Below are 17,706 nucleotides of genomic sequence, written 5' to 3'. Positions count from 1 at the left end.
ATATATATATAGTGCCTTGCGAAAGTATTCGGCCCCCTTGAACTTTTCAAACTTTTGCCACATTTTAGGCTTCAAACATAAAGATGTAAAATTTTATTTTTTTAATTTTTTGAGAAGAATCAACAACAAGTGGGACACAATCGTGAAGTGGAATGAAATTTATTGGATGTGTCAAATTTTTTTACCAAATAAAAAACTGAAAAGTGGGGCGTGCAATATTATTTGGCCCCTTTACTTTCAGTGCAGCAAACTCACTCCAGAAGTTCAGTGAGGATCTATGAATGATCCAATGTTGTCCCAAATGACTGATGACGATAAATAGAATCCACCTGTGTGTAATCAAGTCTCTGTATAAATGCACCTGCTCTGTGATAGTCTCAGGGCTCTGTTCAAAGCGCAGAGAGCATCATGAAGACCAAGGAACACACCAGGCAGGTCTGAGATACTGTTGTGGAGAAGTTTAAAGCCGGATTTGGATACAAAAAGATTTCCCAAGCTTTAAACATCCCAAGGAGCACTGTGCAAACAATCATATTGAAATGGAAGGAGTATCAGACCACTGCAAATCTACCAAGACCCGGCCGTCCCTCTAAACTTTCATCTCCAACAAGGAGAAAACTGATCAGAGATGCAGCCAAGAGGCCCATGATCACTCTGGATGAACTGCAGAGATCTACAGCTGAGGTGGGAGAGTCTGTCCATAGGACAACAATCAGTCGTACACTGCACAAATCTGGCCTTTATGGAAGAGTGGCAAGAAGAAAGCCATTTCTCAAAGATATCCATAAAAAGTGTTGTTTAAAGTTTGTCACAAGCACCTGGGAGACACCAAACGTGTGGAAGAAGGTGCTCTGGTCAGATGAAACAAAATCAAACTGTTTGGCCACAATGCAAAACAATATGTTTGGTGTAAAAGCAACACAGCTCTTCACCCTGAACACACTATCCCCACTGTCAAACATGGTGGTGGCAGCATCATGGTTTGGGCCTGCTTTTCGTCAGCAGGGACAGGGAAGATGGTCAGAATTGATGTGAAGATGGATGGGGCCAAATACAGGACAATTTTGGAAGAAAACCTGTTTGAGTCTGCAAGAGACCTGAGACTGGGACGGAGATTTATCTTCCAACAAGACAATGATCCAAAACATGAAGCCAAATCTACAATGGAATGGTTCACAAATAAACGTATCCAGGTGTTGGAATGGCCAAGTCAAAGTCCAGACCTGAATCCAATTGAGAATCTGTGGAAAGAGCTGAAGACTGCTGTTCACAAACGCTCTCCATCCAACCTCACTGAGCTCGAGCTGTTTTGCAGGAAGAATGGGCAAGAATTTCAGTGTCTCCATGTGTAAAACTGATAGAGACAAACCCCAAGAGACTTTCAGCTGGAACTGCAGCAAAAGGCGGCGCTACAAAGTATTAACGCAAGGGGACCAAATAATATTGCACGCCCCACTTTTCAGTTTTTTATTTGTTAAAAAAGTTTGACACGTCCAATAAATATCATTCCACTTCACGATTGTGTCCCACTTGTTGTTGATTCTTCACAAAAAAATATTTTTTATATCTTTATGTTTGAAGCCTGAAATGTGGCAAAAGGTTGAAAAGTTCAAGGGGGCCAAATACTTGCGCAAGGCACTGTATACATATGTATGTATGTGTATATATATATATATATATATATATATATATATATATATATATATATATATATATATATATAGGTCCTTCTCAAAAAATTTGCATATTGTGATCAAGGTAATTATTTTCCATAATTTAATGATAAAAATGAAACTTTCATATATTTCAGATTCATTGCACACCAACTGAAATATTTCAGGTCTTTAATTGTTTTAATACTGATGATTATGGCATACAGCTCATGAAAACCCAAAATGCCTGTCCCAAAAAATTAGCATATTTCATCCCACCAATGAAAGACAAGTGTTTTTAATACAAAAATCGCCAACCTTCAAATAATCATGTTCAGTTATGCACTCAATACTTGGTCGGGAATCCTTTTGCATGAATGACTGCTTCAATGCGGCGTGGCATGGAGGCAATCAGCCTGTAGCACTGCTGAGGTGTTATGGAGGCCCAGGATGCTTCGATAGCGGCCTTAAGCTCATCCAGAGTGTTGGGTCTTGCGTCTCTCAACTTTCTCTTCACAATATCCCACAGGTTCTCTATGGGGTTCAGGTCAGGAGAGTTGGCAGGCCAATGGAGCACAGTAATACCATGGTCAAACCATTTACCAGTGGTTTTGGCACTGTGAGCAGGTGCCAGGTCGTGCTGAAAAATGAAATCTTCACCTCCATAAAGCTTTTCAGCAGATGGAAGCATGAAGTGCTCCAAAATCTCCTGATAGCTAGCTGCATTGACCCTGCCCTTGATAAAACACAGTGGACCAACACCAGCAGCTGACATGGCACCCCAGACCATCACTGACTGTGGGTGCTTCACACTGGACTTCTGGCATTTTGGTATTTCCTTCTCCCCAGTCTTCGGCACCTTGATTTCCGAATGACATGCAAAATTTGCTTTCATCCGAAAAAGTACTTTGGACCACTGAGCAACAGTCCAGTGCTGCTTCTCTGTAGCCCAGGTCAGGCACTTCTGCCACTGTTTCTGGTTCAAAAGTGGCTTGACCTGGGGAATGCGGCACCTGTAGCCCATTTCCTGCACACGCCTGTGCACGGTGGCTCTGGGTGTTTCTACTCCAGACTCAGTCCACTGCTTCCGCAGGTCCCCCAAGCTCTGGAATGGGCCCTTCTCCACAATCCTCCTCAGGGTCCGGTCACCTCTTCTCGTTGTGCAGCGTTTTCTGCCACACTTTTCCCTTCCCACAGACTTCCCACTGAGGTCCCTTGATACAGCACTCTGGGAACAGCCTATTCGTTCAGCAATTTCTTTCCGTGTCTTACCCTCTTGCTTGAGGGTGTCAATGATGGCCTTCTGGACAGCAGTCAGGTCGGCATTCTTACCCACGATTGCTGTTTTGAGTAATGAACAAGGCTGGGAGTTTTTAAAAGCCTCAGGAATCTTTTGCAGGTGTTTAGAGTTACGTCGTTGATTCAGATGGTTAGGTTAATAGCTTGTTTAGAGAACCTTTTCATGATAAGCTAATTTTTTGGGACAGGCATTTTGGGTTTTCATGAGCTGTATGCCATAATCATCAGTATTAAAACAATTAAAGACCGGAAATATTTCAGTTGGTGTGCAATGAATCTGAAATATATGAAAGTTTCATTTTTATCATTACATTATGGAAAATAATGACCTTTATCACAATATGCTAATTTTTTGAGAAGGACCTGTATATAAAAAAATACTCCTTAAGTAGCCACAGTCCAGTAAATACACGGTGCTTAATCATTTGCAGCTGACCTTTGGTGCGCCGACACACTGATATTCTTAATAAAAGATGTGATAACAGACACCATGCTGGGAGCTTATTCTGCCCGGTGGAAAGTGCACTTGAGCGTGAGAGTCACTGTGTGTGGAAGTGTGTTTGGACATATGGTCGGGATGCACCATATGCGCATGCAGGGCGTTCAACGTGCCAGCAGCCTCTGGCATCTTTCTGGACTTCTCCCCAACTGGCTGCTGTCTTGGCGGGAGCAGTGGTTCTTGATTCAGGGTGAAAACGTTCTTCCTTTAAACAAGCTGTCAATGCAGCAGCCTTCACCTGGGTGTTTGAGGCCCCTGGGAGATTGCTGGATTATTTAAAGATCAAGACAAGATTGCTTTATTTTGTAATTCTGAAAGTTTTGTCTATGAATTTAAAGTGTACAAATACGCCCAGGACATCCTTGTAAAATAGAGTAATAATCTCGATGGATTTATTTTCTGGTAAAATAAAGGTTTAAATAAAAATAAAATAAAATACAGCAAATGGCTTGCAGCGTATGTTCATGCAGGTATAAATAAAATCCTACCCTGGTGAAATGAAAAAGAAGTTAAATATTTGTTTTTGGCTTTAAAATCATCTAATTTTGAAGATTTAGTGCCAATCTCTGCCAAAATAGTGATATATGAGCTCTTTTTGAAAATGTACATGAATACATAATTGTCAAATAGGATCAAAATTAATGGAAAATGTTTATTGAGGGATTTCTGATGGTTTTAAGCTCCTTTTGCCATCTGAGGACAAATATCTACAGCTCGGCCACCAATCAGCCAGCTAACCAAACTAAATTCTGTTGTGAAAAGTTTGTGTATGTAAAACAATGTTTTGGTCACTTTTTAAAATGAGTTCTCTGTTTGGCATATTGAGCTAACAGTGTGGCAACTGATGTTAGTGGATGGTCAATAATGGGAGGACGCCTGTTTGGCCACTGATAGCAGTGGTACATAATCTATTAGATTCCAGTTGTATGTAAATATGATCAGGTTTTAAAAGCACCTTTTTGTTGTTCTTTTTAACCATTTAGCAGTAGTTGGAGACCAGTTTAACCCCCTTTATCCTACTTTTTACTACTAAGTTTGTGCAGGAGTACTTCCTGGATCCCACTGGGTCCAAGGTTTTCTTGAATGTCAAAAAGACTCAAAGGCTCTCTCTTCTTAAAACTGATAAAAATGACTTTATTTCTATGGTATGGTCATATAAAGCAGTTTTTAAAAAAGGCATTTCAGTTCAAACTGTTAATTAATGTTTTTTTCTGTTGACTTGATGACACAAACCATGCTTTTGTCACTGGACTGTGCTCTGGAAAGAGAACAGCATTGGGTTAAATATGCTATTGACCTCAGGAATGTTTTTTTCTGGAGGCTAAAGGAAACGATGCCTGATTTAATTTTCAGACTTTATCTTCTTATATAGACTTAACTGCTTATGCACTCAGGATGTGCACACAAACAGTTCACTGTCTAATTCACATTCAAGGATCTCATTTTCACTTTCACATGCAGTAATTCTCATAACCACTAGAGGTTGAGTATTATTATTCCCAGCATGCACAAATGACCAATGGGGTCCTTTATTCACTTTCTGAGGTCACTCTCACTATATTATGTGCACAAAGTCTATTTCTAGTACAAGTTATATGAGGTTTGATCACCTTTTCACCCAAAAACACATTTATTGTCCCCACAATGTTTCTCATTGACTCTAAGCAATGACCTCAAACAGTCCTGTGATTAATAAACACCGTATGTGGAGCAGCCTCCTAGTTAGATGCCAGAAACTTGGCTGTGTGCCATTGTTAGCCATTTTAAAGTTTAGGAGCTCTAGTTGTTTATAACACCTTATTTTGTAACGCGGAAGCCTCTCTGCATTTTAAAACTCATAGCCTTGTTAAATACAGACTGACAGTCAGAAAGCTAACATTAGCTTTATTTAATTAAAACAAACTGAACATCATGCATACTAAAAAGTCAAAGACAGGGGTTCAAATGTAAAAAGAGCAGAAATTAAAGCTGAAACTAGGACTAAAACGAGCGACAGGAGTAAAATCTGTCTGTGGAAGTAAACCAAAGATGCTAAACAAGAAGCTAAAGCAGGGATGTCAAACTCAATTAAAAAAGGGTGGGGCCAAAATCAAAACCTTTGTCAAACTAAGGGCTAATTTCAGAAACTACATTAACTGAAATCAGATACCCAACATGTTTTCTTGGCCACAGTTTCCTCAACAAGAGTTCGATTGGTCTCATTTGATGTTCTCTGTTGTGCTTTCGACATCATAATCAAAGATTAATGAAAAAATCAAGAGATAGAAGTGTTTTATGTTTCACATACAATCTTGGGGGCCAGATAAGATGTCAACGAGGGACACATTTGGCCCCCGGCCCTTGAGTTTGACACGTGAGCTAAAGCAATTCAAAGCAAAGAAAGAAGATCCTGAACATGAACTACACACATGGAAAGAACAAGAAAATAACACCGAACCAAAGAATGACAACGCAAACGTCTATGAACGTAAATAAAACTATAAAACAAACAAAAAAATCCTTAAAAAGAAACAAAATTTGATCGATCAAACTCCACAGTTCCCTGTATTTAAATGTTCAAGCTATGATTGTCTCACACGTGAAGTGATTTCAGGCTAATTTATGATAGAAATAAGCTAAATAATATTTTATATAAATGATTTATAGGTGATTACTTAATCAGCTGTCTGAGATTTAGTGGCTTTTTTTATTATAAATTTTTATATGTTTATATATATTTTTATATATATTTATATTTTTACATTTTTTTCTGATCTCTTAGGGATTAAAACAATGAGCTGATCAAAGGAGTAATTGCTGGATGAATCAATAATGACAGTAATGTTTATAATAAAATGAGCGCCATGTTGTCTAACCCCTCAAAAGTGTCCTGCTTTTAACTCAACAAACGAGTATTAATAATGTCTGACTGCTGTCTGTTTAACGTGCCTGTGACATGCATTTCCTGCAAATACAAAAAAAAAGGAGGAAACATCTTACCATTCATTGATAGTGCGCTTTATAGTCCGACAAATATGGTAATACTGAAGAAATTTGGCAAACACGCACAATTTTACTCATTTTGTCGCATAACAGGCGTATTGTTTTTTCAACAAAGTTCAGTCAGGTCCTCTGGACGATTTTTTTTTTTTTTTTTGAGACTTTTTCTCCTTCATCCAAAGGACTTCATCAATCCAAGGAGCCACAATAAACTCAGTCTCACAAGCAGCACGCTCCCATAGTGGGTCAACCAGTTTGATGGTGATAAGATGGTTTCTGGAGTCCGCCCTCTCCCCCATCAACTCCTCTGATCTGAGGCAGCCATAGCCAAAGTGGTTCAAAACATCAAAGTTCATGCTCAGTAATCCAGGTACAAAATCCAACAAAGTTCAGTCAGGTCATCTGGATGTTTGTTTGTTTGTTTGTTTTGGTCCACTATGGGAGTGTGCTGCCTGTGGGACTGAGTTTGTTGTGACTTCTTGGACTGATGAAGTCCTTTGGATGGCGGGTGAAACATCTCAACAAAAAAAGAAACCATCCAGATGAACAGACTGAACTTTGTTGGATTTTTTTACCTGGATTATTGAGCAGGAACTTTGACATATTGTTTTTGAACCTGCAGCAGACAAAGTGAAACAGGAAGTGACGACGAAGAGCAACTCCTTGGTCTTTGTTTATTTGAACTCTGACTCTCTGATAGTGACTCAAAATAATCTAAAGAAACATCTCGTTCTTCACGCGGCTGTGTTGTTAGCCGTTGTAGCAACGCTCTGTTTACATGCAGGTGTTCCTCTATGTCATCACTTCCTGTTGCTGCACATGTGAATATCTCAACAGCTGCACCATGATTATTTTTTTTTTAACTATACGTCATTAATGTCATCTTTCCAAAAACACATTCATATTTATTGAATTGAGTATTTGATGTCATAGGCACTTTAAATACTAAATCCACCTTGTTATATGTTTTAACAGTTATTTTCAGGCTGTGATCAAATACAAAGTGCAGTTCACTAAATGAAACCATCTCCTGTTGTTGGGTGCTCTCTGCTGGTCGAACCACAGAACTGTCCTCCACTCATGGCTGCAGACACACTTGTGCTGAACGCTGATCAAGGATCAGATTACCCTCTGCAGCCTCATCTTTAATTATTACTCATCCAGATGGTGAACTGATTGTAGATCAGTGATTATGGTCAGTTTCCTATGAACTCCGGGGGCTCTCCAGGAGATGATTGTAGAGGAGCTCTCAGCGGTGTCTCAATTGTCCGACTTTCTAAAGCTCCTAATCAAACTTGATTCACACCAGGCAAGCTGCTGAATGGACACTTTAGTCAATCAATGGCTTTAATTATTCAATTAAACCTCTAAGGAGACACTGGGACCCAGCCAGCGCTGCATCTTTAGAAGCAGCGGAATTAAATTTGTGTTTGTGTGGCTTTTAAATGAAAGGCACTCAAACTTCCCACGTAATGACTTTGTTTATCAAGTTTCCTGTCTCTTGCACAGCTAGTGGTGGTTTTTAATACAGAGGCTGTTCTCAACTTGGAGAAGATGACGCAACGGCACTATCTTTGTCTCTGAAGCAAATTATTTCACCTTAAATTGGAACAGAGGATTGTTTTTGAGTCTTAACCCGTGTCTTTCTCATTCAGGGGCATCGGGAAGCAGGGGTTCCAGTGTCAAGGTAGAGATAAAGCTGCTGTTGTTTGCTTCTCCTGCAGAATTTAATCTTCATGGATGTGTTTCTCTGCAAAAATACAGATTAAATGTTGAGGCTCATCTCCTCTGTTTTCTCCAGTTTGCAGTTTTGTTGTCCATAAAAGATGTCACGAGTTCGTAACCTTCACGTGTCCCGGATCGGTGACTGCCCCCAGACCTGATGTAAGCACGCACGCCAGTGTACACTTCCATTTTATTTATCTTTTTTAAGCATCCGCTTTTCCATCGTTGCCAAAATGTACAGCGCACTGTCATCTGCAAGTTGTTCCGCTCTTCGCTGGTGGCGTGAGTGCGTGACTCATCCGTCAAGCCGTGCATCTCTCAGCCTCGTCTCATCTGTGACGTCTGAGCTCGTGTCACGTCGTTCTACAAGAGATTCAGGGAGTTTAAGATGGGGGGGGGGGGGGGTTGATGAGAGGGAAAGAGCTCAGTCCTGTGTGTGTGTGGCATCTCGAGGATATTAGGAAGATTTGTCTTTTCCTCAGGAGGAGCAGGGTGACAGTGTTTTAAATAGCGACGGTGGAGGGAGTGCAGTTTGGGAGAGGGTGGGGTGTGGATGTGGTCGGAGGGAGATAAGAATGATTCATGACTACAGTAAATATACACTCCTGGATGCAGCCAACATCCTCTCCTACTGGAGAAATCTAATTGGCTTGTTCGAGGATGTCCTATATCAGCCATCACAAACCTCATGCACATCCAAAACATGGCCGCTCAGTGTTTTTTTTCTCATGGCGGGAATTCTCAGTTAACTTCGATGTTTCCTTTCAGGACCTGAAGAGTCGACACACGTTTAAGGTCCACACGTACTCCAGTCCCACGTTCTGCGACCACTGTGGCTCGCTGCTGTACGGCCTCTTACACCAGGGCATGAAATGCACCAGTGAGTTTCACCTCCCACCCCCATCAGCGCGCAGCACAGACACTGTTGGAGCACATTAATCAAGTTGCAGGTGCAAAGATCCGTGCACACAATTACCGAGCCTGCCTCTGCACACAGAAGGATTAAATGAATTAAGAAGTGAGCACAGTTAAAGAGGGGGGCAGTCGGATGCAGCAGCCAAGGAGAAGCTTTGGGATGTCGAGTGCTTTGAGTACTAGCTGTATGGAAGTCTACTCTGCTGCACCAGCCCACATTTAGTCCTGCAAATTGGCCCTTTTTTTTTTTGTTGTTGTTGTTTTGTTTTCTCATTTGTGTTAACAAAAAAATCTGTTCCAGACTAAATTAGTTTTTGGTGCAGTTTACAACAAAGGTTTACATTTTGTTACAACGTGTCGCAGAGAGTTCAATAAGTGGATTGGAGGAAGCTGTTACTCCTCCTGAAGAGATAAACGGAGAAAATGAACTCGCGTGTGAGATAATGTCAATATTTTACCTGCTGGCAGAAAAAGATTAGTTGTTCCTGTCATTACCTGATGTGAGCTGTGCATGACGCTCTGCCCTTCCCCCCTCGGTCTAAGTTTAAATATTTAAAACTTAGACATGCTGTAGCAACAAGATTTTGATGAGCTGCTACTTTATGATACACACATTATTGTTATTTAAGCTTTTTATTGGTAAATCTAATATCTTAAGCCTAAACTTATCGATTCAACCATAACTATGTGAAGAAGGTAAACATTAATGTTTAATTCAGGCTAATTACTTGAAAAATCAAATAATATGGAACAAAAAGTCCAAAGATACTGAAGGACATTGTACTTTTGACGTCTTGTCATGAAAAACATCCTCTCAGAGTCATCTGTGATCCGCAGTAGGAACCAGGTCAGATTGTGAAAAGACAAAAACAACTGCATCTAACATCTGTATGCCTTTATTTCACCCTCTGTGTTCTTGCAGCGCGTATCGTGAAGTGACTGGACTCCCGTCAGATTTAAATCTTTACGTTTCTCTCTGTAGCAGAAACATGGACGTAGTGTTGATCTCCTTATTGAACCTTGAATTACGGAGAGAATTGGTGCTTTTTCGAAAACAGTTGCCAAAAACCATTTATAGTAGTCCCTCGATTATCACGGGGGCTACGTTCCACACACTCCCAATGATAGGTGAAAAACCGCGAAGTAGGAACAGTATATTTATTTTAGTGTTTATATATTTTAAGGCTTTATAAACTCTTCCCACACTCTTGCAATGCTCTAAACTCTTAAACCTACATCATTTTAACAACTTATGTATATATGCTGTACAGTACTGCGAAGTTTTATTTGGGTACTCACCAGCTCTTCAGACCAGCAGCTCGATTCCGGTTCGGCTCGGTTCTGGTTCTGCAGACCCACCCTGCAACGACGAAGCCCACCACCCCGTCCAGGTTGATGTGCGTGTGGATAATTGAGCTTCAGGATTATTTGCCACTTTCCTGCCACTTCTGTGAGCTTCACAAATCGATCGTTACTTCTGAGTTTACGTTGCAAAACTTTCCCTCCATTTCGGCAGAAAGCAGCGGTCGGAAGCACTGTTGGCTTCTGGGCCGTGTAGTTCTTTTGACGTGCATTACAATGTAGGCTTAGTGAAAGAAAACTACAAAATGGTGGCGCCTGTCCGAAGTATTTTGTCGTTCACTTTTTATCCCGTACCGTCCCAATCAGGTGACTAATATTAAAGTTGACAATCGTGTGTCGTGTACAATCTTAGGTTGAAAAAACGCGAACGAGCGAGTCCGCGAAAGTCGAACTGCGAAGTAGCGAGAGGCTACTGTAGTTTTCTTATTCTTATTGACTGACCAGAAATGGGGGAAGTGGTGGTGCAGGGGTTAGAGAAGGTGGGCTTGTGATCGGAAGGTCGCCAGTTCAACTTCCTGGACTGACAACATCAAAATGTGGGTGGGAAAGGTGAAGCACCCTCTGCTCCCTGGTGCCCTAGATGGCAGCTCTCTGCTCCACACAGAGGGCTGTGGTAGCTCAGTGGTCTGTGGTTGTGTCAGGACCGGCATCCGGCGTAAAAACAATCACCAAGTCTTCATGTGAGTTAGTTCACTGTGGTGACCCATGAAGAAGGGAGCAGCCGAAAGAAGAAAAAAAAACATGCCTGACCAGAATGAGACTGAAAAACTCTAAATTCAGTTTAGTTTTCAGTTTATTCAGTTTATTCACACACACAAAAATAATCATAATACATAACTGCAAGGTAACAGTGCGTGAATCAGGTCTCCAAAAAGCTATTTAAAGTTTATAGACGGAGCCTGGGCACATACTGCATACAAATGATAACATATTAAAATAACATCACAATAAAACATCAGTCCTCATACAAATTCCACACACATACAGATTATGTTACCTCTGATCAGTTTCAGGTCCTACAAGTGATCTCAAGTATATAAACAGAGCAATTTGGTCTTTAACTGTTTTTTGAAATTTTTTTTTTGAATTTTTTTGAAATTCATACTGCTCTACAAACATGAAGCACAAGAAAATATTTTAGTTTTATTATAACAATCAGTCTCAATACGAGATCGTTTATGCTAGAAAACAGTGAGCAGGAACCCAAAAATAACAAATCTAGCATTTTCATTGTGTATTACAACAACAAAGTACAGTCAGGTCATCTGGACGGTTTCTTTTTATTTTTTTAAATTTTTTTTAAATGTTTCATCCTTCATCCAAAGGACTTCATCAGTCCAAGGAGCCACAACAAACTCAGTCCCACAAGCAGCACAATCACATAGTGGCCCAGCAGTTTGCGGGTGATAAGAAGGTTTCTGGGGCCCGCCCTCTCCCCTGTCGATTCCTAGTCCACTACAGCAGCCATAGCCAAAGTTTGTTGTGGCTCCTCGTACTGATGAAGTCCTTTGGATGAAGGACCAAATGTTTCAACAACAAAAAAAATAAATAAAAAGAAACCGTCCAGATGACCTGACTTAAATTTGTTAGATTTTTTTTTACCTGGATTATTGAGCATGCACTTTGATATTGTGTCTTTTGTATTCGTACTTCTGGCATTTGTGCTTATCTGTGTTTCTGCTTGTGTATGTTTGTGTGATGAGGTTGTGACATGAACGTCCATCGGAGGTGCGAGTCCAGCGTTCCCAGCCTCTGCGGTCAGGATCACACCGAGAAGAGAGGAAGAATCCATCTGACCATCAGAGGAGACAAGGAGGACATTTATGTTACAGGTGAAGACAAGCTTGTGGATTACCAGAGGGCTGGCTTTAAATTGGAAGAAGCGTTTCTTTTTCTCACGTTTGTTTTTGGGTCGCTCTATTTTCTCTTCAGTGCGGGAGGCTCGCAACCTGATGCCCATGGATCCAAATGGTTTATCAGACCCATACGTCAAACTAAAACTGATCCCAGACCCAAAGAGCCACAGCAAACAGAAAACCAAGACCATCCGATCAACGCTCAATCCCGTCTGGAATGAGAGTTTCACCTTGTGAGTCCTTGTGAAACTTGGTGAAACGTAGTAAAAATAACAACGCAGTACTGTCCTACTTTTTGTTTGACCGAGCTTTACAGATTTATTTGGTACAGTAGGAAATGCCTCTTTTAAATTAAAATTAGCAAACGAAGTAGATTGTAATGTATGCAAATATTAAACTTATATTTATGAGTAAAAAAATCTACTTAAGAAATCCTTGATTCCTGAACATCGACCACTGAGTAAAATAACAACTTGGTCAATCTCTAATACATAAATACCAGACAATGTCCTCAGTGAGTGAGTATTTTTGTGTTCGTCTCTGCAGCTCAGTACGTGGAAACCAGTGGGACAGGCGTCTGTCGGTGGAAGTGTGGGACTGGGACCGGACCTCCAGGAACGACTTCATGGGAGCGCTCTCATTCGGCGTCAGCGAGATCTTCAGGCGTCCCATCAGCGGTTGGTTTAAGCTCCTGGCACAGGATGAAGGAGAGTACTACAACATTCCTGTACCGGACCCAGACCTGCAGGTAGAAGCTGCAGGACTCTACATGAAAAGAAGCTAAAATAAACTTTACCGTTCGATAAAATGTTGCTCCAGTTTCTCAAGTAAAAATAATCTTTAAGCTCTGTCAAAGACTTTTTAGCTGCTATTGCAGCTAAATACTGGATCAGTGTCAGGGTTCTGATCTGTACAGCTAAAACTATTTTTTGAGAAAGAAATGTAGAGGAAATAAGCTGCTGCTGCAACTAGACCAGGGGTCTGCAACCTGCGGCTCCGGGGCCACATGTGGCTCTTTGGTACCTCTGCAGCGGCTCCTTTGGGCTTTGACCAAAATAAAACTGAATTTTATTTTAAATTGTTGCCAACAATGAAAATGGCTAGTTTATCAGATTTCCTGTCATTTTCAAATATGTGAAGAATAGTACAAATACACAGAATAAAGCATGTGGACTACATCATGCTAGCAGTTTGTTAGCCACTTTATCTTCCAGTCTCACAGTGAGATCTTTCTGTCAAAACCACCAGAATGTTTTGGAATATGTTGAAGACAAGCTGCTGAGAAGGAATATGAGTAACTTTGATAACACTAAGAATAAAACACACACACAAAAAAACAAAGTAAACAAAAGTGTTTATTTTTCTTTAAAAATGTAACTGGATGTCCAACAAACTGGACTAATTTTATACAACTTTATAATTTGAGTAGGAAACTTAATTCTTTGACAATTAGAAGAACTCACATCGGCCTGCAGAGTTCAGTGTTTTGATTTCTATTAAATTGTTAAAAATTATATATTTTTTCTTTTATTTACATGAATCTGGTCTTTTCTTTTGTATTAAAATGTAAAAAATATTATTAAATGTTAATAATAGTTAGACATTTTTCATTTTATAATGTCACCCCCAATGGCTGGAAAAGCCGTCTCCAACAAACTGGTGGCCCATGGGCCACCAGTTGACAGTACACAGTTGCAGCAGCTGTTGCGGCTCCGGACACGTCGCTCTTTTGATCCTAAAGGTTGCACACCCCTGGACTAGATAATTACAGAAATTACACTGAATGCCCTCTCCTTTCTGTGACTGCCTGCATCCAGCAGGGTGCAGGATAGTTCTGCCTGACTGGAGTCCAAACTGGGGGGTTGGTGTGGTTTAGATTTCTCTTCAGCTCTCAAACATCCTGTTATTATTCTCCAGGAACCTCAACCAGATGTTACAGCATCCTGTCTGCCCCAGGTCATACCTAGCCCGGTCCCAGAGCCGTTCCCTGTGGCCCTGTCCCCAGCCCTGGTCCCGTCCTGCGCCACCGTGCACTCTCCAGGTCCTGGCAACGTGAAGTTGAGCATCCTGGACTTTAACTTCCTCATGGTGCTGGGCAAAGGCAGCTTTGGAAAGGTGAGGACGGCAGGCTGGGAGATGAAATGTGATCTTCTCCACACACAATCTGATCCAGCAGCTAAAGAGGCTGAAAATAACAAGATTTATTCCTGGCTTTAAAGAATCTCCCCTGTGGTCATGACCTTTAAGCGACCTTTCATTTAATTCTCTGGAGAATAGCAAAGCTGAACCTCCATGAACAATTTATATCTGCCATTTTTTTTTCTTCTTTACTAGCAAACTCATTACTTCTCCTTATGCCAAATAGATTCCTTTAACTCTTCGTTATCGCCCACTGATGAAAGGTGAATTCGGATGATTACATTCTCGCCCGTCTGTGCATGAGTGCGTTCTTTTGTCTGTTATCGAAATATCTCATGAATCGTTCGTTGGATTTTATTTAAACTTGCAGAAAACATTAATCGGATGAACGTCTACAACTGATTACCTTTTAGAGTCATATCAATTCAAGATGGCTGCCACAGCCAACTAAACTTTAAAAGCACAAAAAGGGCTCAAACTCTGTCAGCTTTACAGATAATCACCAAAACCTTGGTGTGGTAGTAGCTGAGACGGATCTCCATCGTATATTCTGAGGACAAACACATTGTGCAAGAGTTTATTGTCAAAATTTGACATTAACTATTTGGAGTCAACTACGAATGTCTGTTAGCAAAATATCTCATGAACCTCTTAACGCATTTCAATGAAACTTGTGAGATAAAATCTTTAGATGCATTTTTACAACTGGTCACCTTTTGGAGTCATCCCAGTTCAAGATGGCTGCTGAAGTCAACGGACCTCAGAAAATACAAAAATGGCTAGAATTCAGTCATTTTTACAGATCTTGTGCTAAAAGTTTGTGTGACTATTTCTTAAAGTTATTTACAGCTCATGCTTCAGTTGTTACTCAATGAGAGCAAGTTGTTTTTAAAACATTAACATCAACTGTTGGAGTTGTCACAGTTCGTCTGTTAGCAAAATATCTCATAAACCACTGAACATATTTTAATCAAATTTTCAGATAGTAATTAATTGATGTTCATCTACAACTGTTTAACTTTTGGAGCTAACCAAATTCAAAATGGCCACATGAGCTAACTGACCCAAGAAAACCCAACATGAGCTATAAATTAGTCATTTTTACAGATACAGAGCTAAGATTTGGTGTGGTAGTAGCTGAGAGTCATTCACAACACATACTCTGTCTGTGATAGCTTGCAGTATCACATGAGACTGCACATGATGCTGTTTACAAGACCAAAACTATGTCGTTTGTCATCATAACAGTTTAGTTTAAAACTGGCAGGTGATGTGCATTCCTTTAAGAAATGATGGGTCTTTAGTTTATTTTATGAGCTCAGGACGAGTTTTTAATCCTACCTGTGGCTCAGTCAGCTCTCCTGGAGGTGCTCATTTCAAGGGATACTCTGCTTTCCATTATTTCTTTTAATTCCCCAGCAGATAAAGAATAATGAAGGCGGGGGTGGGGGGGGTGGCATTGACTCCTTCTTCCTCCAGTGAAATCCCCCTGTGTTGTTTCATAACTATCAGAGGAGAGTCCTCAAAGGACAAGAGAAATAGACTCAACTTACATAAGATGTGAGGAGAGAAAAAAAAAAAAGGAGAGACGGACCCTGGGGCTGCTGAGCGCTGAGGGAAAGTGAGAACAAAACAGACAGAGACAGAAAGAAGCCATGGACGATTACCGAACTCCAGAAAGTGACAAAACGATCTGATGAAAATAAGATCGCAGCAGCCGAAATGAGAGGAAAAGGGTGCACGTTGCTGGGATTCATGGAGATCTAATGGGATCTGAGTGCAACTTTTACACAAGCTGGTGTGACCCCACGAGCAGGAGACACAATCAAGGACAACCATCGGGTTTCTCTCAATGCTTGGAGGCTCACGAGCAGCAGCAGCGCGCGCACACACCTTCAGGAACTCGTTTTGTGCAGTCACGTTGATTTAGAAAACATGAAAAAGTGTCATTTTCTCTACTATTCAGCACTATTTGAAAGTAAAATGAGATTCTTTATGTTCAGTAGCCAGGAAGCATCAGAGTGTAGCGCTGTGGACAGGCACAACAATTTCCAGCGGTGTTGTCGTCAGCTCATTCTGGTGGTCTTGGCCGAACCTCCCCAGTGAAACCTCGTATTGTGCACCTCTGAATGTGGCGTATTATCGCCCCATTAGCAGTCAGAGCTACCCACAAGCAGACGGTATTTACTCTACGGTGAAAATCTTATTCAAATGTGTTTTTAATGTCTGATAATAACCAGAAAGCTCAGACTTCAGACTCGGATTGGTTGTGAATAAACGTTATATTTGGCTGTTTGATCATCCCATGGGGACAGTAAAAAAACGAGGCGGGGGGGGGGGGGGATTTGTTTATACATCCTAAGTGTTTTTGATGGCTGAATATTGTTGGAGACAAAGTTTAGGGGATATATCTCACAGCTTGGTGAATAACAAATAATAACTAGACAAACTGCATTTCCTGAGAAAATGCAGTGTGAATGCTTATTGCAGAAGAACTTGCTAAAAACAGCTGAAATTAGCTAAATTTTAAAAAAGCATGCTGAAATGTAGCTAAAATTAAAGAACAAGCCTAAGTTAGTAGAAGAAAGCAGAAAGAACACATATTTGATGAATTAGGTTTAAAGCTTAAATTAGCCAAAAGTAGATGAAAAGTAGCTGAAAATGTATAAAGAAGCTTAAACTACCAGAAGGAAGTGGAATGAGCTGAAATGAGCTAAAAAAAAAGTGGAATTACATGAGAAAACTAAAATTAACATAAAACAGCTAAATAGTAGCTGAAAGAGCAGAAAAAGCTGAAACAGGCAGAAAAAAGCTGAAAGGAGCATAAAAAGGGGCAGCACGATGGCGCAACTGGTAGAGCTGCTGCCTTTCAGCGAGAAGGTTGCCGGTTCAAATCCTCATCCGGGGGCCTTCCTGGGTGGAGTTTGCATGTTCTCTCCGTGCATGCGTGGGTTTTCTCCGGGTACTCTGGTTTCCTCCCACAGATCAAAAACATGCATGTTAGGCTGATTGGGAACTCTAAATTGGCCCTAGGTGTGAGTGAGAGAGTGAATAGTTGTTTGTCTCTATGTGTCCCTGTGATGGACTGGAGACCTGTCCAGGGTGTACTCCGCCCCTCGCACAATGATTGCTGGACAGGGGCACCGGCGACGCCTGTGACCCAAAATGGAAGAAGCGGGTAAAAGATAATGGATGGCTGGATGGATGGATGGATGGATGGATGGATGGATGGAGCATAACAAGCTGAAAATAGCATAAAGAAGTTAATTAAGCTGAAAGT

At 40.9% G+C, this 17,706-nt stretch overlaps 1 protein-coding gene across 1 annotated transcript in view; it reads left to right on the top strand.

The window, feature by feature from the left end:
* Positions 1–17,706, top strand: part of prkcg (protein kinase C, gamma) — a 35,186-nt gene that overhangs the window by 2,501 nt on the left and 14,979 nt on the right. The window contains exons 2-8 of the mRNA XM_037676261.1: positions 8,085–8,116; positions 8,231–8,313; positions 8,923–9,034; positions 12,135–12,263; positions 12,364–12,520; positions 12,834–13,035; positions 14,205–14,402. Of these exons, the coding sequence (XP_037532189.1) occupies positions 8,085–8,116; positions 8,231–8,313; positions 8,923–9,034; positions 12,135–12,263; positions 12,364–12,520; positions 12,834–13,035; positions 14,205–14,402 (913 nt within the window). The remainder of the gene's footprint in view (positions 1–8,084; positions 8,117–8,230; positions 8,314–8,922; positions 9,035–12,134; positions 12,264–12,363; positions 12,521–12,833; positions 13,036–14,204; positions 14,403–17,706) is intronic.

The sequence above is a fragment of the Nematolebias whitei genome, chromosome 5 (genome assembly GCF_014905685.2).
Source record: "Nematolebias whitei isolate Nwh7 chromosome 5, NemWhi1, whole genome shotgun sequence".
Lineage (NCBI taxonomy): Eukaryota > Metazoa > Chordata > Actinopteri > Cyprinodontiformes > Rivulidae > Nematolebias > Nematolebias whitei.
Note: the sequence above shows the minus strand (reverse complement) of the source record. Positions and strands in the feature narration are given on the sequence as shown.